General features: G+C 41.4%; 1 protein-coding gene across 6 annotated transcripts in view; it reads left to right on the forward strand.

The window, feature by feature from the left end:
- Positions 1–1,205: 1,205 nt before the first annotated feature.
- The window catches only part of FMNL2 (formin like 2), a 295,947-nt gene continuing 270,221 nt past the window's right edge, over positions 1,206–26,931 (forward strand). For 5 of the 6 annotated variants that reach the window (XM_087435210.1, XM_087435209.1, XM_087435211.1 and 2 more), the window contains exon 1: positions 1,207–1,758. In XM_087435210.1, the coding sequence (XP_087291336.1) occupies positions 1,642–1,758 (117 nt within the window). In that variant the 5' untranslated portion in view covers positions 1,207–1,641. Of the gene's footprint in view, positions 1,759–26,931 lie in introns of all 6 variants that reach the window. The other variant, XM_087435213.1, reaches the window with a different exon arrangement.

The following is a 26,931-nucleotide window of genomic DNA, read 5'->3' on the forward strand; positions in this document are numbered from 1 at the left end:
AAGGGTAACAACCCTGGTGTATAACAGAATCACCTGGGGAGCTTGTTAAACATACACCTGCCCAGGCTCCAGCTCTCAGCTTAGGGAAATTCTGATAATAGGTAGGGCCCAAGGTGTGTGCAGTTTTAACAAGCTCTCCAAGTGAATCTGATGCACAAACCAAGATTAAGAAACACTGTTAAGCTAAGAAAAGACTAATTGCAGGAGTTCAGCTGAAAGTCAACCAGGTAGATGCCCCTGAAATCTACAACATGAGTAGCTGGCTCAAGTCGTTTGCAAGGCTGTTTCTGTTTCCAGTGCTTCAAAATGGGTATAGTCTGAAAAGCACCCCAGAGGACAGGGTTGGGCCCAATCTTTTCTGTAAAATACCTGGAACAAGACTGTTACAGAGGAATAAGATAGCTACGGCCAAAGATCATCTCCAAAGCCTCCCCTAAAACTCCGTCCTTACATTCATCTTGCACGAAATATGACTATTCGTGTAAATTTTCTCCTTCACTAGATTGTGAAGTATTCCAGAGCAGGCGCAATCCTCTTTCTTTCTCCCACTAAGGGACACTAACCCATACATAGTAGCTATTTGACAGTTGTTTGTTTTGCATTGAATTGAATCTTCTCATCCAACTTCTGGGGTCTGACCATATATGCATATATCCATAGTGAATATTTATAAACATCCATAAAAGTATATATCTGCTTATAAAACATTTCAATCACACAAGAGTATGTAGTATATACAAGGAAGAAGGAAAAATAAAACAAGCACCTACAGACCCACACCCCATTTTATGAAATAGGATGTTGCCAATACTTTTGAGGTCCGCTGTTGACTAGATACTTTTGAACAGTAACAATCTTCTGAAATTTAAATCAGAATGCGTGCATTCAATCATTGATTGACTGGATCATTCATTCATTTGTCAAATGTGCCAAGCGTCAGAATCGAGGTAGTCGAGGTAGTTATTTCCACTGTTGGAGTGAGTCGGGGTCGAAAGTGACATAAACTACCTCCAGAGGCGTACAGATTGCGTTTGCTGCAAGCGGTCCTAACCCGGGCTGGCCCTGCAGAGCGGGCGTGGTTTCTGCGCGCGGACACTTTGGGGCAGAAACTACGCGTCCCGGCAGTCCGCGGGGCGAGTGGGCGGAGCCGGGCCGGGGGCGGGGGCCGGGCGAGAGGGGGCATTGTGTCGGGAGCGCGGACCTGCGTTTGTCTGCTGGAGGTGCTGGCCGAGCGAGCGTTGGGTTCGCCGGCCCGGGGCTGGAAGTGTCAGCGGCGGCCGCGGCCCCGCCGGGAGACCGAGTCCGAGGAACCACGCGCCCGCTGGCCGGGACTGCTGGCAGGGGGCGGCTTGCCAGCGGAGCAACATGCAGATAGGCGCCCGGCGCCCTGACGACCCCTCCCGAGGAAAAGAGGCCGGGGCGGCGCTGGGGCGGCGGGGAGCATGAGGGAGGCCGGGGGGCGGCTCGGCTCCGAGCGCTGCTAGGGAGCGGCGCGCGCTGCATACTCGCCGGGGCGCAGCGGAGGGCGGGGAGCCGGGCAGGTCGCGCCAGCGGGCGGGAGCCGGCCGCTGGGAGCTGTTCTGATTTCCGACGCGCACGCGAGGGGCCCGGAGCAGCCCCCGGCCCCGGCGTGCAGCCAAGATGGGCAACGCGGGGAGCATGGATTCGCAGCAGACCGATTTCAGGGCGCACAGCGTGCCTTTGAAGCTGCCGATGCCCGAGCCAGGTGAACTGGAGGAGCGATTTGCCATCGTGCTGGTGAGTGCGTGGCGGTGGCCGGGCGCGGGGCCCCGGAGCCCCGGGCCGGGCGGCGCAGCTGACCCCCGCCCCCTCCCCTTCTCCTCGCGCCGGGAGCGAGCCTCCTATCCCAAGGGGGAGGCGCCCACCTTCCCCATTGTGGCCTCCCCCGCCTAGCTCCTCTCCGTCCCCCTTCGAGCCCACCGCGCTCGCCCTCTCGGCGTCCCGGGATGGGGCCAGGCGGGCTGCCTGGCCAGCCCCGAACCCATTGTCTGGCGGGAGAGGCACCTCGCAGCGCGTGTGCCTGGGAGGTGCGGCGTGGGCGTGAAGGGAAGGTGGCACCGGCCCGGGAGGAGCGGGCGGCGAGCCGCTAAGGCTTTTTGTTTAAAAAAAAAAAAAATCTCTGCAAACCCGAGTCCCTGTGGACCATCCGGCGGGCGCTCAGCCCGGGGCCTGGGGGTCCGGCGCAGATGGGCGTATGTGGCTGGCCGCGGGCGCCACGCCGGGCGGTGCGCGAAGGCGAACTTGGAGGCGGACATCGCGGCTTGGCAGAGGAGAGCTCCTCAGAAAGGAAAAGAGAAGGAAACCCGGGGCATTGCGGCGCCCCAGTCCCTAAGCGAGGATGGGGGCATCTGAAACCCAGGCGGGAGAGAAGCGTCGCCTCAGCGCGTTCCTTTTGGTCTTAATCTTAAACCACAAAAATGTGCAATTTTGCGGGGACGTGTTACGAGCTGTCCTGACTCCAGGGACGACCCTTCCCCTCCCCCAGCACACCTAGCCAAGTCTTTGGCTCCCTCTCGAAATTCTCTTTTCTTGCTTTCCAGCTTCTCAAATATATGACACTGAAGCCTCCCTTCTTTCTCCCTTTCCTTCTGGGACTAAGTTTCTGGGCCCCTCCCAGCCAGAGCCTGTCAGATCTGTGAGCTCAAGAGGGTGTGGCGGCCTCCCCTTCGCCCCAGAGTCTATACTGCACTTGGTCCCCAGACTTCGATTTTTAGTGTCTCAGTCTCTTTTAAAGGATGTTGGAAGGGAAACGGGCAAGATCGGACGCGTTCCTATTCCTTACACTTGTACATTTCCCTTTCCCCTGCTAGTTACCTCTGAACTCTACAAGGCTAGGCAGCAAGAGAAACTTGTGCTCAAGGCAGGCAGATTTTGCGTCTGCCTGCGGGCTTTTGGCATGTAATCTCACAACTTTGGGAAAAGACCCGAGTCTGAACGCTGACTGGAACGTTTAAATTGCCTTTCTTCAGGCCTTTGACAGTGGCTGGTTTGATATTGGGAATAATGTTCAGAATGGCAGGTTAGCTTTGTGCTCTTTAGGAGAACAGAGGCCACAAGCTTTTTCCTGCCACCCGGAAACTCTGGTGTGGCAGTCGGGAGATAGATGAGGCTGCCTGTCTTGCTTTGTGTTCTCTGTGATCTCCCACAGCTGCTCCCACTGTTGTGCAAGATGGGACACTCTGAAATGAAACAGCAGAGGCTTAATTACTTCTCAAGGCAGCCTAGGTGCATACTTGACCTGTCTTTCCAGAGACAAACGTTTTTATTCAAAATCCTCTTCCTACCAGACACATGGTTCTTAATCTCCTAGCTCTGGGTTTTCTGTCTTTCCATCCATGCTGTGGTGGTGTGTGTGTACACTTGAATTGGAAGGGCCCGTGACACAGGAGAACCAGATAATAACAGTAATGCAATTAAGCTCTGCTCAACTGGGATAGCATGATTTGCATGAGCTTTCACTTAGCCTGCTGATTAATAACACATGGTATGAATTAATCTTTAGAAAAATAATGTCCCTTGATTAACATGGTGGATTTGTGTTACTATTAAGTCTAGCAGCCACAGATTTAGGATGTAGACATTTATGATTCTACATCACAAGCTCCTTGGGCAGTGGTTGGTTGTTGTGGCTGCTGTTACTCCGTGTGTCGCACACAATTACTAGATGTGGTTTCTTTCTACAATATTACAATATTCTAAGCCTCTCAAAACAAACAAAAATTGCTAGGCTAACCTTTTTTGGATGAGACAGAGCCTTTGGGAAAGTCTCAGCGTGGGGGCCCTCTTGTTAGGGATGTACTTGGACCATTGGTGTGTGTTTAATGTAACTCTCCGTAGCCAGCTCCAGCTGCTCTGTGAAAACCTACAAGAGGAGTTAAAAGGAAGCATTTTTATGGGCGGATAGAAGTACAGAGTTATGGTGATTTCTCTTGTGGTCAGATTTTTCTGAAGTTGTGCATGTGATGCTCTCGGCTATGCCTTTTTTCATGAATTGCTTAAGAAATCAGCACAAACCGCTTAATTCTGGAGATCAAGTTTGAAGGACAAATTATGGGTGGCAACTTTTTAAGTATATGTTTGGAGGAATTCTCTACCCTGAGACAATGGGAATCATGTTGGCGTTATTGATACTAGTTTTATTTTCCTATATGATAAAGATCATATATGTGTTTTGGGAGGAAAACCAGGTAGTAATTCTGTACAGATAAAAGTATACAAGCACCCTACTAACTATGGCTTACATCAATAATTAAGAAGCCATTTCAGGCATGGAAAACAAACTCTACAAACTCTACAATATTCAAATAATGCTACAATAGCATTATCTTTGAGAATAAAGAACTACAAACTCTAGAATATTTAAGCATTGGGGAAGAGGAAATAAAAATTAAAATGACAGAAGTCCGTCTATTTCTGGAAAATCTTGAGAACAAACCTACTCAATGACTGTCCCCCCTTCATCAGTCTATATGAGTTAAATTATATAAATCTAAAAAATTAGTGGGTATGAATGGAAAGGTGAGGAGAGAGTAAAAGATTGCTGAATTAGGATCAGTGGCGGGATAAAATAAAAAATAATAGTTTTTTATGGGAACAAATGAGGTTTTTAAATAGATTTGAGTCACTGAACTTCCTGTAGTTAATGGCTAGTAAAAATGGGATCCAAAATTTAGGAGCTTAATTCTCCTAAGGAGAGTCTCTCCCCTCCCTGAACTTGTCTTCAGCATTATTATAATAATAGTTTTAAAACTTACACTTAAGGGAAAAGATTGCTGACTCTTTGTATATATTTAACTATTTGTATCCTTGTACCTGTCTTTCAGGTAGAGCTATAAGGTGATGTGCCTTTGTGTATGCACAAGTGTGCAGTGTTGCTGTTATATTCTTCAATGGAAGTGTTTCATCAATTATAAAATCAGTCATCTACTTCAATTTTTGTTCCTTTAGGGTGTATATATTTTATATATTTTACAGGTAACATTGGACTGTATTTTTTTGGGTCCCACACATTTATGATTAAATATCCATGTGACTCTCCATTGTATCTGTTGAACATTGTCTAATTGTTGGGAATACACACACATACTCTTCACGTTCTTTATTCTCAAAGATAATGCTATGAAGGTGATTTTTGGGTGTGGTGAACAATTGATGGTTTTTGTCCAAGAATACCTTCTTCTACATGAGACACTCCATAATATTGTTCACTAATTTTTGGCTTGCAGTCACAGTTTTTCAACTTAAAATGTATGTCCCCCAATGCCTTTGTCAAGGAGCTGTCCTAAGGATTCTTTCTTTACGTTTCATAGGAAAGGATAATTTTAAGCCCTCCATCGTAGCTGGTGTCTCTCTCTGTGATATCAGATCTCAGGCTGCTTTGCAAACAGATTCAAAAAGACAGATTAGGAAATGATGGTTTAGCGCAGTACTATCTTATATTTGATACTGGGAACTACTGTGGTGTGTGATTAATTTGAGTCAGTTTCCTTTTAGGTTTTTTCCCTTGCCCTGAGGTTGAAGGTAGTCATTCTGCTTTAGGAAGAAATGGGAGCATTGACTGAGTGCCGACCATGAGTATGCCCTGTGCTTACATGTCCTCGTTTAATCCTCCCAGGAACTCCAGGTATCAGCAACATTATAGATGAAGAAATGAAGATTACCCAAACTGCCTGAAGCCATTGGTATTGAATAACCAATCTAGGATTTTAATCCAGATTTGAATCTCTGCTGCCCCCCCACCCCCCCCTTATATTATACTTCCTTAGGCCCAGAACTGGGAAGGGGAAAACAAGTGCCTAGAACTAGCAGTAAAGCTGTAAAAAAATGCCAAAATCTGGTAGCTGCAAATTTCAAACCGTATAAAATTGGCATAAATTTTTTAGAAGTGACTAAAGTGAGGTGCACTTGATGTTTCTCTTTAGATGTCAGACATTTTGGCATCTTCACTAATCTGTTCTATTTTTCAGGTGTGGAGTTAAATATTGATTTGGTTCAAAAGTGTGCTCTTCAGTTTTTCTGATCAAGGCAGACTTGAACTACCTTGGTTGGGCAGTTTAGGTTTTCCAAATCAGAGGGAAGAGACAATCTGTCCGTGAATGCATACAGTCCGAATGTAATTACTTGTGAAAGGGACAAGGAAGGTCAAGTTTTAAGATTTAAGTTTATTTCCCTCTGCTAGGTGGTGTCCCCTTTCATCCACTTCCAAGGAGAGCCCTTGCCCTGCAGTCTGCTGAGCAGATGGATGGGTGGGAGTGTAGTGAGGCATCATCAGATGCGTGCTGGTTTGTATTTTCACGTCCTTTCTCCGGTTCTGAGGGAAGGGAGGTGGAGGAGGGGGTGGAGTGTTGTCACTTTGAGCTATTACAATCTCATCCTTGGCAGCAACCCCTTGAGCTGTTTTATTCTCCAGAGTGAAAATATATGCCTACGACTGTGCTTGTCATCATTATCAGGGTGCATTTTTTTCCCTTAATAGTACCAATATATTTGAGTATCTAGGATAGAAGTTGATCAAAGGGTATTCTCTGAATGCAAATGTTTGGCTCCAGTGAGAGACTGGCAGCAATGTAAATTGATAAAATTTGGGGGAGAAAAAGTATGCATGCCCGTAAATCCTTAAGTGATAAGAATTACTTTCACTTGAGCCTTTCATTTAGCAAACAGCATTGGCCTGGGAGGCAGGAGACCTAGTTTCTAGAATCATATCTGCTGCACCAGCTTGGGCAAGTTAAACTCTTTCCTCTGGTCCTTTGATTTTCCTCCTCCGTAATAGGAATAAAATTGGACACAACTGTGAGGATAGCCATGAGATTTTTGAAATCATAACACTTGGAAGTGTAAAATTTCCAGAACATGATATATTCTGATCTATTAGCCGACTTTTAGTGTGTGTTTTTTTTCGGTGAGGAAGAGTGGCCCTGAACTAACACCTGTTGCCAATCTTCCTCTTTTTGCTTGAGCAAGAGTGGCCCTGGGCTAACATCTGTGCCCATCTTCCTCTATTTTTGTATGTGGGATGCTGACACAGCATAGCTTGATGAGTGGTTTAGGTATGTGCCCAGGATCCGAACCTGTGAACCCCAGGCTGCCGAAGCAGAGCACGTGAACTTAACCACTACACCACCAGGCCAGCCCCCTTACTTTTAGTTGTGAAGAGCTTTTGTGTAGAAAAGTATGTAGCAGTATTCAGTGTGGTCTAGAGAGTAGAATTTCCAGGGTCAGTGACTGAAAGTCATATAAGCATAAGGAAAAGTATTCTAACATTTAGGGTTGTCAAAAAATGGAGGATGTGAGCTGCCTCATTAGAGTTGCTCAGACAGAAGCTGTATGAAAAATGCTGATGATTGGAAGGCCTTTCCAAACCCAAGATACAGTTAGTGCATTATTGGCTTGAACAGTGCCGCCTCTTGAGGTGAATCTGCCACCTGTAGGTTCTAGACATAGAATTACAGCACCTGAGAGTGGGGAAGGATCTCCTTGAAGGTTCCTCCAGGGTTCAGAGGAGAAAAAAATAAGTGTAGGCTCATGCTTGTTCTGGAAATTCATTTGACTTTACAAAAACTGTTGCCTGAAGGGCCTGGTCTTAATGAACTGTGCCTTTTTTGAACTTTGGGCTTGGAGATTAAGGACAAGGTGAAGTGGGCTCCCTGGCCCTCATATTTAAGCAAGTAATAGATGTCATAAAAGTGGCTAATACAAGAAGACTGATTCCAGATGATTTCTTTCCTTTGCAAGAGGGCACTGGTACCTGGAATCCTCTAGGAACAAAGCGCAGTGAATCCTTGTAGAAGAACAGACTGGAATTACTTAGGAGGGACGGTGGGTTACCAGCTATGCAGCTGCTTGGCAAAGGCCCTCTTGTAGAGTGGCGCTTCCACTCTACAATGGCGAACATTGCCCCCCTTCCCCCATGCAAGAAGTATGTCCCCAGACTTTGGGGTTGTGGTTTCTGTAGAGAGGCTTCATGCACCTTCTTAGCTCTCACCTACTAACACTGGGGCAGAGATCACTCATCTCTTGTCTTCCCTTTAAGATGGTGTTTGTTCGTACTCCAGTGATCTCCCTCTCCCCTCCCCAGTCACCCCATCCTTTTTTCCAGAACCTTCTCTTTCAACATAACACCAAGGACTATGCAGTTTTCAACAGATGTGCTATAATTTGAAAGCAGTATCGGGGGAAGAGCTGGTAGGCTGAAGAGCTGCCTCATGGACTATGAGATTCAACAGATGTGGACCAGGATGGCTGGGAGTCCCTAAATTGGGAAATACCAATTCCCTACTTGGAGGTATAATGGTATTTGACGTAGACAGATAGAAGTCTATTTTCTTTTCACACTCCTAAAAAACAAAATGATAAAAACAAAACGAAACAAAAAGCATGACCAGTGGCATCTAGAGCTCATGAGTGGGCACCTTATCACAAACTTCCCATAGTTTCTAGAACATACCACAGGTGTTCCCTGATCACATCTTCAGCATTCTTATGCAGCCTGTAACTGACTTTAGTGACTCTTATTTCACATGTAACCTTAGCCTACTTACTTCTTTGCTGAAGAAGCTTTGTTGCACTTGTAAGCTGCTGTATCCATTGCCACAGAAGCTGAGAGCTTGGAGGTGTTTAGACCCTCTCATTTCCAGGGGTAATCTCACTTGATTGACTTCTGTGTATTAGAAGGCGCCCATGGCCTGGTTTATCCTAAAATCTTGTTGGCTTTGGGAAGGGTGTCAAATAGTTCACATTTTTGGCCCTATACCTGGTGCTGAGCACTAAGGTGTGACTGGTGCCTGAAAGTAACAGATCTCACCTGTCTCAAGTCCTGTCTTGAGCTCAGGAACCAGACTTCTCTTCTTTTTCCTTTTTCCATGAAAGTTTGGCTAAACACTGTATTTAAGGTAGGATAATGAAGTGATTGACCAGCTAAAGCAGTGGTTCTAAAACTTCATTGCATCTCAGCATCACCTGGGAGCCTCAAAAAAAATATCCCTGGGTCCTACTCCTAGAAAGTCTGGTAAATTTGTAGGGTGACCTGAGCATCAGGATTTTTAAAAGCTCTTTAGGAGATTTGAATGTGCAGACTTGGTTAAGAGCCACTGTGCTAGAGGAATGTTTCTTCTCCTTTTCCTGCCTGCTCCAAAGACCAAACATGAGTTAAAACCACAATGAAAAAAGCAGATGAGTGTAGTAGGAAAGGAATTGGTTAAGAAGTGCCAGAAAATTTAGAGATATTGGGTAAAGTTGAGATGGGTGAAGAAAAAAAAAAAAAACTCCTGAAGATATTTGATTCAACCGAAAGCACCAAGATGAGAAATATGGAAGAAATGGATCAAAGCCTGTTGAATGTTAGACTTATTTAACTATTTAAGAAATGATCATCAAGTAATCATAACGAAAAATTTCAGAGAAAGTTCTATGTATTATAGCTAAAGAGTGAACGGAGGTGTACTTCTGGAGTAGAACAAGCAATAAATCAATTGTGTTTTTGCTTAGGCCTCTGCTCTCCGGCCTAATTGTTTGTTGGTTCAATGCAGGCCTTGTGCTTTGATCTCTGGCTTTACCATTTACAAAGACTTGATGAGCTTGGCTTCCTGGAGTGAAATTCAAATACACTTGTGAAATGTAAACAACATTCATTTATTAAGAATCCTATAATCAAGGCAAATTGGCATGCTTATATAAGCAATTAGCTTTGAGAATAGAAAGATAAATAGGATGCTAGGTCAAGAATGGGCTGATTGTTCTCAATGCAAGACTCTAGTTATTCCTTTAATAGTTATAACATAAGCAAATAGACATTCCTCTTACTCATAATCTTTAGCATTTGTGGTTTGGGGTTTGAGGACAGAGTATGTGGTTTTCTGAACTGAGAGGATAGAAGCAATTATTGTCTAATTTTCATCTAGAAATATACATCAAGGAAATGTATGTAGTTGGTTTATGACTAGATAAAACTTTCTAGTAATTGGGAACAGGGTGAGAGAAGGTATAGATTTAAGTGAGAGTATTAAAGAATAATGGAGTTTTATTTTGGTGGGGAAGGTAAAGAAGATGACTGTTTTACAATAGCAGAATGAAAATAATCTCGTCTGCCTTTAGTGAATAATGTTCTTTTTTTTTTTTTGTATAGAAGGAAACATTGGGATAAATAATAGCAAGAGAAGTTGAATAGAACATGATTAGATTTGCACCATGGCAACACTGCCCAGTGAGTTCAATACCACTATATGTCTTTTTTTTTTTTTGAAAGCTGGGGAACCTCAATGGACAGGCGATGAATCAGGTGAATAGCTTTATAGGTTAGGTTCAGTTCTGGCCCTTTCAGTCCCCAGTATGGTCAGCCTTGTGGTTCTTCCAAGGAAATTTTGCCTTTGTAGTGACAATGGAGTATCTTGACTAATTGGGATTCTTGATCCCCAAGGCCTTCTGCCTGGTGAACCTAGGAAGCCAATTCAGTCCAAGTGTCTTGGCCCAGGATGCTATAAACTTAGAATTGGTGACACCTCAGGCCTTATCACAAAATCATTATTTTATTACCAACTAATCAGGCCATGTGGATGCAGACCTGGAGAGAGCATTTAGAACTGTGTGGTCTCCCGGGTTTGTGGAACCATTGTGCTTGCCAGTGCTCAGCCTCTCCAGTATCCTTTCACAGTAAAAACTTTGAATCTTGGGGTTGGCTTTTTGGAAAGCATTTGTTTCAATTAGAAATCTCCAGATTGTCTGTGAATTTACAAGGTCATTTAATGGATGCCATTCTTTAACATTAGACATCTGTATTTTTGTTAATTCACCAGTAATTACAAGAAATTCCAAGGTTGATTTCCTCTAATTTTTCTATTGATAATGGAGAAATTTAAAAATTCTTTGTTGTTCTTTAGAATGATATCTCCTATCATATCCTAATCATCCTTTAAAAAACCTTTTTATTGAAGAGTGATATACAAACATAAGTGGGCCCATATCGTTAAGGTACAGCTTGATGGATTTTCACAAAGTGAACACACTCTTGGACTAGCCCTTAGATCAGGAATTGGAATCTGTTTCCCTGTTTTTCTTCAAACAGGGTTCAGCTTGGCTCCTTGCTTCCCCAGCCACAGTCGCTCACCTGAAGTTACTTTCCAAGTGGCCAGACTTGTGTGGAAGAAAGCAGACCACAGGGTTGTGCCTTGTGGTCTGATCCTAAATGGCTCTAACCATGAGGTTTCCACTGCTTCCTTTGAGAGAGTTCCTCAGTCCAAGTAGGTCTGACCATTAGGAAATATTGACACTGCAGCATCTTCCTCTTACTTTTAGTTATCATTGATAACCGTAATGGTATTTCTTTTGTGTGTGTACTGTATCTCTGTTTTTCATAATACTAAGAAGAGGACATTTTGATTTGTGCTCCTAGAGTTAGGCATGAATGGGGAGGGATTTCCATGGTGAAAGTGAACATTTGCATTTTGGGCTTCAGTACTTGGAATTATGTACTTGCAGGTGCAAGTTTTGTTTATTCAATCTCAAGGCGAAGTTCTGGCCTTTAGCTTTTGTCATCTTTCTTGATGATTCTTTTGAAGTATTACAAGGTATAAGATTGTGGATTTCATCTTCTGGTTCAATTTTCCCATCAAAGCCCTGTTATGTTATTCGAGACATTGATCCAATTTGAGAGGCTCTTTGGCCATATTTGTTAATGATTTGCCTTCCATACTCTCCTCTGTAACTTCTGTGTCCCTCCCAGCCTTCTCATCGGAGCTGTCCACAGTCTGCCCAGACCCATCTCCTCTCCTGTTTCCTTACACACCTCTGACTTGGAGTTCGCTTTATCCCTGTGCACAGAACAGACATGCACTTTCCCTCCATTATGTCTTTTCTCACAGTGATTCTCCTGCATGTTATGTGCTCCCTTTGCTTCTCTGCTTATTGAAATTCTTTCCAGCCTTCAAGGCTCTTCTGAAATCCCACCTCTTCCTAGTGTCCTTGCAGGCCCACGTCAACTTGGAGGAGGTGGGAAAAACCACTCTTGTCTTTGATCTCTTTATAGCGTGAATAGTGTGAATTATTTCTCTTTCTCATGAGGCTCTTGATTAAACATCACCTTGTGTAAGGTGTGACTGTAAAATAAGGGGATGCTTTTATGTGTGGCTTTGGAGTTGCACATTACACTCTTAGCCATCGTTTATACCCCTTTTATTTGCCAGTTCACATCGTGGGCTTCTGGAAGGCAAGGATCGCATCTTACAGGTCCTGCGCTTTTCCTTATCCAGCATAGTGCATGGCCCAGGGAAGGGTCTTAGCAAATAATTACAGACTTGATTTGAGAACTGTGCTCACTGAAACAGGACTGGGAATTGAGTAGCTGCTCCCGGAACCTATTTAACGGCCCACACTGGGCTGACTGTTAATTGCACATAACTTGCCTTTGTGGTGAAGTGACACTTTGTTACAGATTCATATCATCTTGCTGTTCTCCATATCACTTGACTGTAGTAGCTGCCAGAGAATACTAAGTGTTCAGAGATATTGAGTTGGCATCATGCTTCACGTGACTGCTTACGGAAAGCTGGTGGATTAGGAGAAGAGGAGGAGGGCAGTTGAAATGGCCAAAGAAAATGAGTGGGTTTTCGCTGTCACTGAGCCAGATTGGTATGTCATGCTGTACTGTCATCAAGTGAGTAGTAGCACAGTAGCGTAGGACTTTCTTAAAGTGTCCTTCATGAGATTTCCTTTTTTATTTGGAGTGAGGCAAGTTTAAGTGGGCAACATTCCTTATTTTGGCATTTTAGTGCTTTGCTGTTTGCAGAGTGCTTTCAAATGATCTTTTGTGCTTCTAAGCGTTCTTAATAAACGAAGCAAATAGGGCATGAGGGTGTGTGGCTTGAAGTTATATAAGACGGTGGTCAAGTTTCTGATGCAATCTTAGGTCTTTCGCACTGCAACTCCAGGGGGCATTCCACTGTAAAATAAGATGATGTTTATTTGCTCGCTCATGTTCTGTTCTGTGCTTTATAAGCATTATCTCTGGTGCTCTCGGCAACCCTTGGAGGGAGGTATTGTCTTCCTTTTACTAATGAGACAGTGGGGCTCAGAGTGATAAAGTGGCCCCTACCAAATGGTGGAGGCGGGATTTGAATCCAGGCCTGTCTGGTGAGAGAAGCTGCTGCTTTCTACACCAAGTCTGTTTTCTGAGTTAGCTGTAAGATGTCGTTAAATGTATACCCTCTGGACTAAATTCATTAATTCACACAATAGCTATACTTTGTGTGAGTCCAGCGTCGATATAGTTGTAGGTATACCAAACTTAAAAGTTTCAGAGGGAAAGTGCCATTTCTATATTTTGAGTGTTCAGAAAAAGTGTCTTTGGGTTAGGAAGTAGAGAGATGCCAGCTTGCTCCCAACCACTGCTAGACTACACTTTTTATTCTACATTGTGTGATTTTGCTCATTTGTCACTGCTTAAGAAGGGCTTATGCTTTAACCAGACGGTCCGAAAACATATTTCGAGCACTTACTATGTACCAGGCAGTGTTGTAGGCTCTGGAGGATGCAGTGCTGCACAGGGCTGACCAATTATCTGCCCTCAAGGAGATTGCAGTCTAGTGGGAGAGGGCAGTCTGGGGAGCCAGATGTGAAAAGAGTATACAGATATATAAAAAGGAACTGTTCTGATGATGCAAAATGCTATGAGGAGAATAAACAAGGATAATGCCAGGTGGTACCCTCTCCGTTGAGATCTGCGTGACGGAGAGCAGACAGCCAGTGTGTGAAGATCAGGTAAGAGCCCTCAAGCACAAGGAGTAGCCAGGGCTCTATTTGTTTCTCCTCCTCCTGGCTCAAGATGGGGTTCCATGGACACTGAAGCAAGTGAAGGGAACAGCATATGGGATGTACTCAGCCCAGTGGGTTTCAGACCTCACCTATGGGGAAACCTCAAGGTGGAGGTGCAGGAGTCTGTTTCCTTTGACTGTCATAATACAGCTGTTTCTCGTAAGTGCCTTTGTGCGGTCACACTTCTGCTACCTGTCAAATTCAAATGATTTCTAACAAATGATCATTGCAGTCTTGTCACTGTTCCAGACCCATGGGACATACAGTTTGAGAATGGAGTATTTGCTTAGTGTGAACAGTGCCCTTGTAAGTAAAGGGACTCTGAATGCTGGTACTTAGAATGGCCCATTTTATCTGCTTGAAGCAATAGGTTGACCTGGGTTAGGCAAGGTAAAAAGAAAACTTCCTTTTTGCTGTAACTTGCTACTCGCCTGTTGCTCAGATTTTTCCCTTATTTTTCTTTAAAAATTTTTTTATTTTAAGGGCATACAAGAGGTTTGATTCTGAAGTTAAAAATAAGATAAAAGATGGAGCCTGCCCCGTGGCATAGTGGTTAAGTTCGGTGCGCTCCGCTTCTGTAGCCCAGGTTTGTGGGTTGGGGCCCTGGGCGCAGACCTACGCCACTTGTCAGCCATGCTGTGGTGGCGACCCACATACAAAATTGAGGAAGATTGGCAAAGATGTTAGCTCAGGGCGAGTCTTCCTCAAGCGGAAAAAAAAAAAAAAAAAGGAAGATTGGCAATAGATGATAGCTCAGGGCCAGTTTTCCTCAGGGGAAAAAAAATGTTATGTATAGTTAAAATTATCCCTGAAATCCTAAAATCCCTTAAGTTTCCCGTACATGTACAGTATGCACAGTTCTGGATAGACAACCCTAGAGAGTAATTCTTATGTGTGTTCAAGTTGGAGAACCTCTGAGCTTGACCGAGGGAGAATCCAAAAGAGAAGAGTCTACATGCAGATGTCTAGGCATTCAGGCCATTCTGCGTTTCCCTCTCAAACCTGGTGGTGGTGAATGGGGAGAGAGTTCTAACATCTTGCTTGCCTATAGATTTATGCCGTTTAATACCTTTAAGTACATATTAGTGTATGTTCATACATACCTTTAAATACATATAATACATTAAAGGTTTAAATACTTCCGAATATCTATTAGTGGATTTGTTTCTTGTGAGGATTTTAAGGCAGGCTGCGAGTTAAATCTAGGTTTGATGCTTGTACAGCAGTAATAACAACATGGGTCTCTTATTGTGCATTTCTTTAATCACTTCAGAAACGGGAAAGGTAGTTCAGGATACCTGACAGGTAGGCATCATCCTGTTTTATGTAGGAGAAACTCAGGACCAGAGAAGTGAGGGAAGTTGCCTGAGGATACACATTTCTAGTGGGTACTGGAGCTGAAAATCAACTTTTTTGACTCTCATGCTGTGCTCCCAACAAACTGTTTTGACTCCCAAATACAAAAATATAATTTAAACATGATAAATATAAATGTAATGGTTCAAAATGAAGCCCTGTGTGGATAAGTTCAATAACTTTTCAGGCTGTATTAATTTTGTTAGTATATACCCAGAACCAACAGTAACTATATATCCTTCAAAAAAAAATTTAAGATAAAATAAGAACTGGATGAATAAGCCACTGTCTACTGTTGAAATGGTAAAGACCAAATAAGCTTGTGATCAAAATGGCTTTTTTCTAGTAACAGTTGTCCTCTGAAGGCTTTCTGAAGGCTCTCTTTCAGACCACTGTCTCTGAACCTTTGTTTTTTTAAATGTCTCTAGTAAAATGGCTGTGTTGTTACAGCTTGAAGGCTGTGTGGTAAGCCTTTTGATCAGTCCTCAGTGATAACCCACAGACTTGGGCTTCCTTGTGAGGGGAACAACCGTTCTTATCTCGTATTAGTAGGCTTTATGTTGGGGGTTGCTTATTTTTAATAAATCCCATGTAACCCCATTCATTCATTCAACAAATGTTTTGTTTGGGTGTTTGCTCCAAGCCAGGCAATAAGATGCTGGGACATTAAAGGTGAATAAAACATCCTCTCTACCTTTGAGGAGGTAACTGCCTAGTGGAAGAGACAGGCGTGGAAATGGAGATAATAGGATTTTTGAAGGCATTTATCATAAACCGATGTGCTGTGAATATAATGTGCTATAGAAGGGCATATTAAGGTTAAAGTCTTGTAACATTTTAGGTAAGCTGATAAATCTAGACAAGTTAATTAATTTAGCTGAAAGTTGTAGTTCATAAAGTACGGACAAAGTCAATTCTGCTCTGGGTCTGAATGCTTCCAGATTCAGGTATGTGCGTAAGTGTGCCTGTGCAAACCACTTGGAAGAATCTGGTAAAAAAATTCCCAGGGACAGCCTTTCAGGTGGTAGAGGATTCTACTCGGAGGAGTAACAGACTGTGAGGCTTACCCCTCTAGGTTGCATGCATCATGAGTAAACATCTGCTATACTCACTTTGCTAGAAAGCTTGCCGTCTTCTCTACAGAGCTTTTCGTAGGAGGTGATGGCGTTGGATCATTAGGACCCAGAATGGACATTTAACTGAACTGCTAAAAAAGGCTTCGTTTTACAAAATGCTCGTTTATGAGCACAGGCTTTGGAGTTAGACCTAAGTTTGAATCAGGATTTTGTTGCTCACTGGTTGTGTGATCTTTCTAAGCCCGGGAAACCATGCCTATTATATGAGCTCAGGAGCCACCTTTTTGGGTTATTGTGAATATTAAAGGATATTACTTTGTACAGTCAAGTTGTGGCACTCAGGGAAGCACTTCACAAAAAGTGGTGGTTCTGATTATTTTGTACCCTTTTTATTTGACTTTATTAAAGCACTAACTTCAGGGGCTAAGCTGTGGTCTCTAATGGGCTTTCATCATCAACCTCAAATGTGAAGAACACCCAGGATTGAACTGATGGTGGCTTGTGCTGGCTACTCTCACCTTAAGATTGCACTTACTGACCCGTTTTCATATGTGAATGTTTCCAAAGGTCTGGTCCAGGCTGTGCAGCCTCTACTTGGATATTTTATCCTGACCCCTGTATATTTTGTGCTATCTAGAAAAAAGAGCCTGGTGTTTCAGGGTATTGGACTGTTCTTTTTCAGAGTCTAATAGAAGTGTTAGCATTTTCATAATTGGAGCAGACAACCACCATGTATTGTACAACAGTGTGACCCCTAAACAGTCAGTTTACATGAGAAAAGGCATTCAAGTTCGTGACCATCTGGGCCCTGAAGAAACTGCTGTTGAAGTTTTCTTTGGCTCCAGCTCCATTCTGGGATGGATGGAGTCATTTGGACTTTATTCTGAATTCCAATAGTGGCAAAAAAAGGATTTGTCTATAGCTTGTGTGTAGATGGCCTTCTGTTTGATTTGATTGAGGTAAGAATGTTGTTCAAGAAAAGCTTCATCCTTGTTTCAAATCAAGAATACAATGCCATCTGACTTGACCTAGGAAACAAAGTCGTTACAGGTTGCATTCCCTCAGTAACCCCTTGTTGTATTTTTTTTCCAGAAGGTTCCTTATTAATCTGTTTGGGTTACATCCTACACAGTCAGTCTTGCTGAATCAGACAGAACTAAGCTTATGAAACAGGCCAGTCCCGAATCAGATTAATATACTACCACCATCTAGAAATGAGGGCCTAGAATTTTCTGAAGATGCCTTTTACACGCTCTTCTTTCTTCCTCACTTTCCAGTGAGGAAAATTGCTTTTTTTCTCTCAGCAAATAAATGTCACTTATGCCCTAAATTTTTAGTGGCATTTTATTTTTAAAGTTACTGAGATAAAAGAATATTTGATAGAACTGTCAGATGAGTATGAAATAAAATTCTCTGTATTCTCAGATCCTTGAGGGTTCTTAAGTCTCGTGGGCTGAAGCTGTGTGCATGTTTTTCTTGTTGCCCTATTTCCAAATCAAATAGCCTTAATTTTTAGATTTTAGTAATGAAGGTATGAACCCAATCTGTCAGGCTTCTTGTGCCATTTATTGTAGCCATTAGTCAGCTTAGCATCCCATGAAAGGAAGTAATAAGCCAACTCTAAGAAGGTCCAGATGAAAAGGATTATAACACAGTACAAAAATATTAGCATGCCCAGCCCAGCCGTGTGACTCATTCCTTTTGGAGTATCCATTTTGACAGCTTTTTTGAATCACACATCAATCACTATGTTGGTATTTTTGGCGGGTGCTAGACTTTATCCTAATGCTCACGGTAGTAACTGCCAAAAATGAACAAAGAAGAGAATTATAAATGAAACATAACAGCATCACAAACATTTAGTTTTTTCTTGAGCAGAAACAAAATTGAGAGTTAGATGTTGGGAGTTGGATTGCCCAAAGAAAACCACTGCTTTATCCCAGTGAAAATAAAGACCCTGATAGGTCATCCTCCAGTCCTTGGCTATAGGAACTATTCTTATGTTAGTTTCCATTCAAGGGTTTTTCCCTCCCCAACCCTCTCCTTTATCCTAGGAATAATTCTTTTAGGGTTTAAGGTTTTTCTCATGATGTCCCAGTGACTAAGCTTGCTTTGGGATTGTTCCACCCTGTACTGCGTGTATTCCTTCTGGGAAGAAACTCCCATGCACTTCAAAGGAGCAGCGGATACATAGGGTGTATCTCGAAATAAAAATTTGACCCTTTGTCTCTCTCCTTTTCATCTCTCTCTCTTATAGGCATCCTTTCCTTCTGTACAAACAGACTGTTGTAATAGTTGTAGTCAACCATGCTGTTAAATGATTTGCATCACTGCTCCAAATATGTGCTATAATTTCATGCAGAAATCTCCTTTTGTCCAATTTAATGCCGTAAAGTACGTGTGTGCTTTGTTGAATGTGTATTTCAATTCTGAAAAATAGTTCTAATGGACATGTTCTTAATGAAATACCCCAACATTACAGAAGAGTCAGATAAAATACCCACATACCTAAGAAATAAGATGTTCCAGAAAGAGCCTGAGCTTCTCGGTCCTCATGTCCTTCCTTACCTCTTCAGAGGAAAACTACCCACAACTGGCAAAGGTCATTCCGATGCACATTTGGCAAAAATAATTTACAATTGTTTCTGAGTTTATAGAAATGGTATCATAATCCACATGTACTTTTGAATCTTTATGCATAGGCTTTGGGAAGCATTCATGTTGATGTATGTAGCTTTAGGTCACTTAACTTTTGAATCATATTCATTGAATGAACATATCATAAATTATTTACTGTTGCTCCTCATTATTTGTGGATTCTGGATTTGTAAATTTGCCTATTTGATAAAATTTATTTGTAACCCCAAAGTCAATTCTTGTGCTTTTGTGGTCTTTTGTGGATCACAGAATGGTGAAAAAATCTGAGTCACCTGAGCACGATTTCCTAGCTGAGGTAGAACCAGGTGACGCTCTGCCTTCTTGTTCCAGCTCTCACTGTACACAAGGGTCCTTTTTGCGTTCTAGTCGTTGCCGTGTTTTTTGCATTTTTGTGCTTTCTTGTTGATTTTATTGTATAAAATGGCCTCCAAGCGTAGTGCTGAAGTGCTTTCTAGTGTTCCTAAGTGCCGGAAGACTGACGTACCTTATGGAGAAAATATGTGTTAGATAAGCTTGGTTCAGGCAGAAGTTAGAGAGCTGTCGGCTGTGAGTTCAATGTTAATGAATCAACAATATATATTCAGTAAGGTGTCTTTAAACAGAAACACACATAACAGCTTTATGTATTGATGTGACCAGAGGCTTGCAGATACCTAACCCTGTATTTCCCCTGGGAGCAATGGTTCAGCATTTGCTGTGACTTTATAGAACATGACCACTGTGAATAATGAGAATCAACTCTCTCTTACCCTATTGACGGACATTTAAGGTTATTTACGGTTTCTTATTACAAGCAGTGTTAAAATCATAATCTTTGTCTATGTCACCTGATGCACAGGTGTAAGTTTCTAAGGTTATAAACATAGAAATACAATGGCTGGGTCCTGGGTATGCCCATCTTCAACTTGAATGATTATCATTGAAGTGCTCTCTAAAGTGGTTATTTGGCTGTGGTGTAGTTGATGTTAGTGGGATTCGTCCACCTAGTTGACTCAGATTGTGCCTACGTATCAGTAAATTAACAAATATTTTTTAGCACTTACCTGGTGCTAGAGATTATAAGTAATAGCAGTGAGCTGTCATCCAGGAGTTTACAATATATTTCTGGTGCTAAGATTTAGAAACATAAATTTAAAAACTAGTTGCCATCCATTTTAACTTTATCTTTGAGTGAGATGAGTATAGATTGAGATCGTTTGGAGAATATTTAATGTAATATTAGCAGCTAATATTTATTGTCTTTGTGCTGGACTGGACATTTTTTAATGCATTTAATCTTAGTAATAAGCCAAGGGAGTAAATACTGTTATTAATTCAGTTTTACTGAAGAGGAAACTGAGGTGCAAAGAGATTGAGCAACTTGTCCAAAGTCACACAATTAGTAAGTGACACAGTCAGGATTTGAACTCAGGCTCCTTGGTGTCTGAGCTCCCAGTATTAGTCATTGTGCTGTGTGTGCCTCAGTTCCCCATTTAATTTCATACATGTAGCCATGGCTTAAGAAGTAGTCTGTCTTTTTTTACATAACAGATAAAAACAATTCAGGAAAGTTGGGGAATCATGTAGCAGGAGGTAAGTGTGGAGTTTTTTTTTTTTTTTTTAAACTAGGGGCAGTGGTGAGAAGACATACAGGGACCATCTTGGCTTCAGTACTGATTATCCAATCCATCTTTGATTTTGATGAGAATAATTCTTAAGACCCATCTGTTTTCATCAGCATTTTTTTTTTTTTTTTGGTGAGGAAGATCGGCCCTGTGCTAACATCTGCCAATCCTCCTCTTTTTGCTGAGGAAGACTGGCCTTGGGCTAACATCCATGCCCACCTTCCTCCACTTTATATGGGAGGCCGCCACAGCATGGCTTGCCCAGCGGTGTGTCCGTGCACGCCCAGGATCCAAACTGGCAAATCCCGGGCCGCCGCGGCGGAGCACGCGCACTTAACCGCTTGCGCCACCGGGCTGGCCCCTCATCAGCGTTTATAAAGCCATCCAGTAGTTTTGGAAGAAGGGGAAAATTTGGGTATTCTGTCTGTCCTTGTTTATTTGCTCAAATGAGGCTTTTGCTACTTCTACAAGAGTTGCGTTAATAATCTTGACCACTTTTTGAGGGCTGTCTATGGCCAAGCCCTGCGTTAGTGCTCTATGTGTATTTCTCAGAACAGTCCTGTGGTATTTTAATTGTTACTTTGTATGTGATTGAGCAGGATTTGAGCTAGGCTCTGACTCCATAGCACACATTCAACTACTCTGCACTCTCTTGGTGAAGATGTGGGGTGGGGCCGGGGCAGGGGCGAGGGTGGAGGGGCCTGGAGTAGATAACGCTTAGGACGGTGACATCCCTCCATAGCAAGCTGCAGGCTGTAAACCCAGAGGACTGCGTATTGAAATGAAATGCCACTGTTTGTGTTAATTTCTCATCAGAAAGGAGAAACTGCAGCTAAAGCATCATAATAAAGGGGGTTCTGTAAGCCACCAATAGCACCACTGTTCTTCAGAGAGATCTTCCTTGTTCCTAGGAAGGTGAATGAAATATATGAGATGTTGAGAGTGAAGTGAATGCCAGCAATTGCTGCCTCATTTCTTGGAATCGGTGACTTTTTTCTTACTAACAAATCATCTATACTTTATCTTCTGAAAGTAAATATCCATGGCCTACTCTGAAAGATTAAGATTATTCTTTGAATCAGTGTCTTTCAAATTCTTGACTGCAACCTGTGCTAAAATACATTGTACATTCATGGCCCACTATATACAGGTTCTATAAGTTCAAATAAAAAACAACACGTTTTCATAAAACAATACTTATCTTTACTAAGTGAATTTTACTCCGTTTTCTATACTATTCTGTTCTTTTAAAATACGGTCGTCTTATTTTAGAGGAAAAGATGTACTATATGATAATTAAATTCCAGAAATTGTTTGTAATACAGTATGGAAGCAACCTAGTCAGATATCATTTAAACTCCTTAGCTCATGAAGCCCACACCAAAGAAACTGTTTACTCTTTAGATTTGATCATAAGACTGTTCCTTGGGTCTTTGATGTGTTGCCAATGTCTATTCCTTGTGGTTATACTAAGATTGGAAACATTTGCTTTATAAAATTTTGGACTGCATGATAAGAGGATATTGAGAAGAGGCTTAATCGTAACAGATACGTAAATATATTTGGATCTCGAGCCTCATTTTTTCCTAGAAAAATATCTATCTGGAAAAATACTACACTTAGAAAGTAAAGGAAACATTTTTTATTCTTTGGTAACTTCTAATTTATGTCTGAGTTTTGCATACTGGTGGGAATCTGGATAATAACACAGTTTTGCAAAATTTTTTTTAAGTTTAGCTTGATATCTTCAACTTAGTTTTTACTCAGTGAAATGCTTCCATTAAATTAAAAATGAGAAACCAAAATCATAAGGCAGCCTTTTGAGGTGTTTGTTCTAAATTGTTTGTGGGTGATTTCTGGACTATCTTTTTGCTTTGTTTCAAGTATATATTTTTTTAACTTTCTTATAACTTTACAGGTAATTGTCCCCATTTTTTATTATGTCTGTGTTTCTATCCACATCTGCTCCTCTTGACTTCACTAGTAAAGTATTAGCACACTGGAAGGTGGTTTGATATTTGTTTCTATGTGCCTAAATTTTACATCTGTAGACCTCACAAGGTAGCACCATTCTCAAAAACTCATTCCTTTTCCTGGGTTTATGTTTCTGATTTATAGTTTAACAGTGAAGGCTGGGATTAACCCAGAGGCGTTAATCCCAGCTGTGCCAGCCACATCCCTCAGATCTCCTATATTTTAACTTCACCATCTGTAAATGAGAATAAATACTGCTCTTACCATCTCAGAGCCTTGATGTGAGATACATCCTGCAAAGAGCTTTGGTGGAGGGAAAATCTTTTATACGTAATAATGCAGAAAGAGGAATTACACTCAAAGTCTTGTTACTGTAATGTTATCAAATAGAATGACAGTTTACACTCAATGCAAATGCTAAACATATTTAAAAGTAATTTTTTCCTACTAATGCAAATAATATATTCTTTTTGTGGAAGATTAGAAAATGCAGTTTAGAAACAAAATATAAACATTTCTAATTTTTTTGCCCAGAGATAAGCACTGTTAACTATTTTGGTATATATTCTTCTGGTATGATTTTGTTTTCTTGCGTGCATCCATGTCATGAGCATCTTTTATCTTTAGTTAGAATTTCTGAGTGCTTGCAAACTGTTACATTGATTTGGCATTTCACAGTTTATTTAACTAGTTCCTTATTGTTTGCGGTCTCAGGAAGGTCTGTTTCTTTCTCTGTGTCTCTGTCTGTCTCTCGCCGGTTTCACCAAGATGGATGTTCTTGTAGCTGGGTCTCAGCATACATTCTAAATAATTTTCCATAGGGTGATGTTGAATGCAGTTTAAAGAGGCAGTTCTGAGTAGTGAAAATAAAATGGGCATTAGGAGAATGCAATTTGACTTTAAACTTTGCCATTAATTGTTGCTGTAACCTTTAAATCACTTTTCTTTCCTGGGCTTCATTTTCCTTCTTGATGAAGAGGTGAAATGAGCTAACTCCTGAAGGGAATTTAATTCTGACTGCAATCAGATATTTTACAGATAAGGAAACTAGGAGTGGAAGTGATTCTAGTATCTCTTGTTATAGAGTCCTGTGTTTGGTGGTTTACTCGTTTTTTGGTGATGCAGAAGGTAGTGAGCACCCTGTGGTGCTTTAGAGTCACAGTTATAATCATAGATTATAATCGTTATAATCATGATTATGGTGAATGGTGTCTGAAGCTCAGCCTATTCTGACTTCAGGAAACCCCTTTATTGACAAAATCTCACTTAGTAAGTTATTGAATTCAACATTGTTTCCTTTAAAAGTCAGAGTCTTATCAACTGATGAATGGATAAACAAAATGTGGTATATCCATACAATGGAATACTATCTAGCCATGAAAAGGAATGAAGGACTGATACATGCTACAACATGGATGAACCTAGAAAACATTTGCTAAGTCCAAGAAGCCAGTCACAAAAGACTACAGACTATGGTTCCATTGTGTGAAATGCCCATAGCAGGCAAATCTACAGAGATGGAAAATAGATTAGTGGCTGCTTAGGGTCTGGGGAGGGGGTGGCCCTGGTGAATATTGGGGTGAGTGATAGCTGAAGAGTATGGGATTTCTTGTTGAAGTGATAAAAGATGTTCTAAAATTGTGATGGTTGCACAACTTTTAAATATACTAAAAACTGTTGAATTGTATAATTTAAATGGGTGAATTGTATGATATGTGAATTATATTTCAATAAGGCTGTTACCAAAAGTCAGATTCTGAAAACCTTTTGTTTCAGGTTTCTAGATGTTTGATTTATAGCTAAATGGAAATTGATCATATTAAACTCCTTATGTGTTGTTACTTAGTTTCCTGAGAATCACAGTTTGAATCTCAATATGGGAGGATGCCTGAATTACAAGGCTCTTCTATTCCCATTTGGAGTTTCTTTTGAGGGCTTTTACTAAGATACTTGCTTATCTCAATACTTTATGATCTGTCTCCCTTGTTTCTCAGGGTTACTGAAGTGCTTTGTAAGATACTTGTTCTGAATGCTTCTGAAAAGGCAATATTTTGATAGCCTCAGTGATGGGCTGAGTTTTATATTCGGTATCTGATAGACAATACTGTACATTAATTTATTTTGCCATAGCAGACCCCAGATAGCTTGGAGTTAATATTGATCTTTGTTGTTCTTGATGTTGTTTACATTGGAATTCACGCCATTGGGTTTTCTTGGTTATTTGCCTGAGTGTATTAATGAGTTGCTCATGAGGGTAGTGTCTGAGGAGCCTCAGAGACAACTCCTTCATTGTTATTTAGAGGCGCTTCCTCCCCTTGGATGTGTTAATTATGGAAAAACGAATTCAGCCCGGGAAAGCAGAAGTAGGGTAAGAATTGGGTCCCTTGGAAATTCAGACTATGTTTGGTCATTTTCTGAAATTTTCACATCCTTTAGGGATTTCTATCAGATCCATAAACATTAAGGTTAAAATTCAGTCAAGAAATTTTGTTTTTTCTTACAAAGGCCTATAGGATATTCATGGAGTTGTTAAACAGTAGATTACCCAAGGAGTGTATAAAAGAAAATGTTGACAGTTTTGTCTTAAGCCTCTCTTGTTCTGCCGTTGCATGTTTTCATGATATCAGCCAGAGAGCCAGGCTTTTTAAACCAAAACATTAGTAAGCCATAAAACGTATCTTGAGACAATCTAATGCAGCAAGAACAAATTTGGCAGAATTTCTGAAGCAGTTCTGTGACTAGTATTTCCAATAAATTAATCTATGTAGATATGTTTTGGGTACTTTTCCTGGCAAAATGGTAAATTGTGCAACTGGAGGAGACTAACTCAGATCTTGGAATTAGCCTGTGACTTTGATCTTACATAAATGAGTTTCTTCAATGTTTCTGTTTAGTATCTGAAATAAACCCAGTTTTGTTCAAGAAAGTTTTTAGCTGGACTATTTTTTGTGTAGTTACTGAGAGTTCAGAACTGTCTCTCATGATTGAAACTTGTTAATAACAACTTCTTGAGAGATTGAGAGGTCTTTTCCTCCCATCTAGAATATTCCTCTTGCAAACCCTAAATAATACCTTAATTTAAGGTGTGAGGATTCAGAGAATTGAGGTATGAGATGAAGGACGAGTATTTTTGAAGACTTTTCAATCCACATATGGTATTGCACACCTACTGTGTGCCTAGCACATACATATGATTTATTCATTCAGTGAGGATTTATTGGGTGATCATGGTGTGCTGGGCACTATGTTGGAGTATATAGAGATGAAAAGACAGTGTACTTATATGTAGTAATTGCTGTAATAGGAATATGTGTTAAATGGCAATCCGAGGTGGTATATATTCGTGGAGGCAGAGATTGACAAGGAATTAGAAAAGAAATCGAAGAAGAGTTGACTCTTGAATTGGAGAGTAGAAGGTGAATGGGGTGGTTTGGGAGTGGGGAGGAGTTTTGGGGGAAGGCATTCCAGGGAAAAGGATGGAGGTGTATGGGGTATTTTGAGGGACTGCATGTAGTTGATATAGCTAGAACACAGGTGCCTGTAGAAATGACAAGAGAAATTGTGATGAAAGTTATGTTTCAGGAATGTTATCAGAGAGCGATCTTAGATGGCTTAGAGTGGACAAAGTCAGAGTTAGAAGGCCCAGTCACAAGTCTGCTGCCATAATCAGGCAGTGAATGACTATGGAAGTAGACAAGATAGGTGTCTGTAAGAAGGAAGAAGGGGAAACCCAAGAGTTAGTGCGTAGGAAGAAAGGGCAGGACTTGGATTCAAATTGCTTCTTATTTGGATCAGGGACTCCTTTGAGATTCTGTGGATCCTCATCCCAAGAGAAGTCCATGGATGATCTACACGTAAACATTAACATACGGTTCCAGAAATCCATTCATAGACTATCAGAGGTCCCTGGATCCCGGGTTCAAAACCCTTGATAGTAGAATGTTGGAGAGAAAAGAATCCATAACTCCATGTTTACTTGAGCCTAGGAATTTAGAAGATTATTGGTGCAGCCAAAACAGACTGGGCCAATTGGGTAGAGTATCTTGTGTCATAGAGGGCAAAGGACGTATTGAGATTTTTGGATGTATTAAGATTTCCCCTTAAGAATAAGAACAGTACATTTGCCTCTCTTAAAAGTATTTGTTGTGCACGTATTCGGTGCTAGAGACTGCCTGATGCTGGATAAAGCGTAGTAACGTATACTTGACTAGATGCAGGATCTAGATACACAAAGTCAGATATTAATCCTAGTAGAGCTGCAGTTTCAAATGTAGTGTGCCCTGGTTTAAAAAGCTCTGAGCAATGATTTTATTTTGCTTGTTTAGTGTAGGAAGCTATTTTTCTCTTATTGTGTATTGGCAGTCTTGACTGTAGGCATTTATGTTCTGAATGTGACTCATTGCTGGAGACTACTCTGAGGCTGCAAAATGTAGATTATC

The sequence above is a fragment of the Ceratotherium simum genome, chromosome 9 (genome assembly GCF_057802395.1).
Source record: "Ceratotherium simum simum isolate JZ-2026a chromosome 9, ASM5780239v1, whole genome shotgun sequence".
Classification (NCBI taxonomy): domain Eukaryota; kingdom Metazoa; phylum Chordata; class Mammalia; order Perissodactyla; family Rhinocerotidae; genus Ceratotherium; species Ceratotherium simum.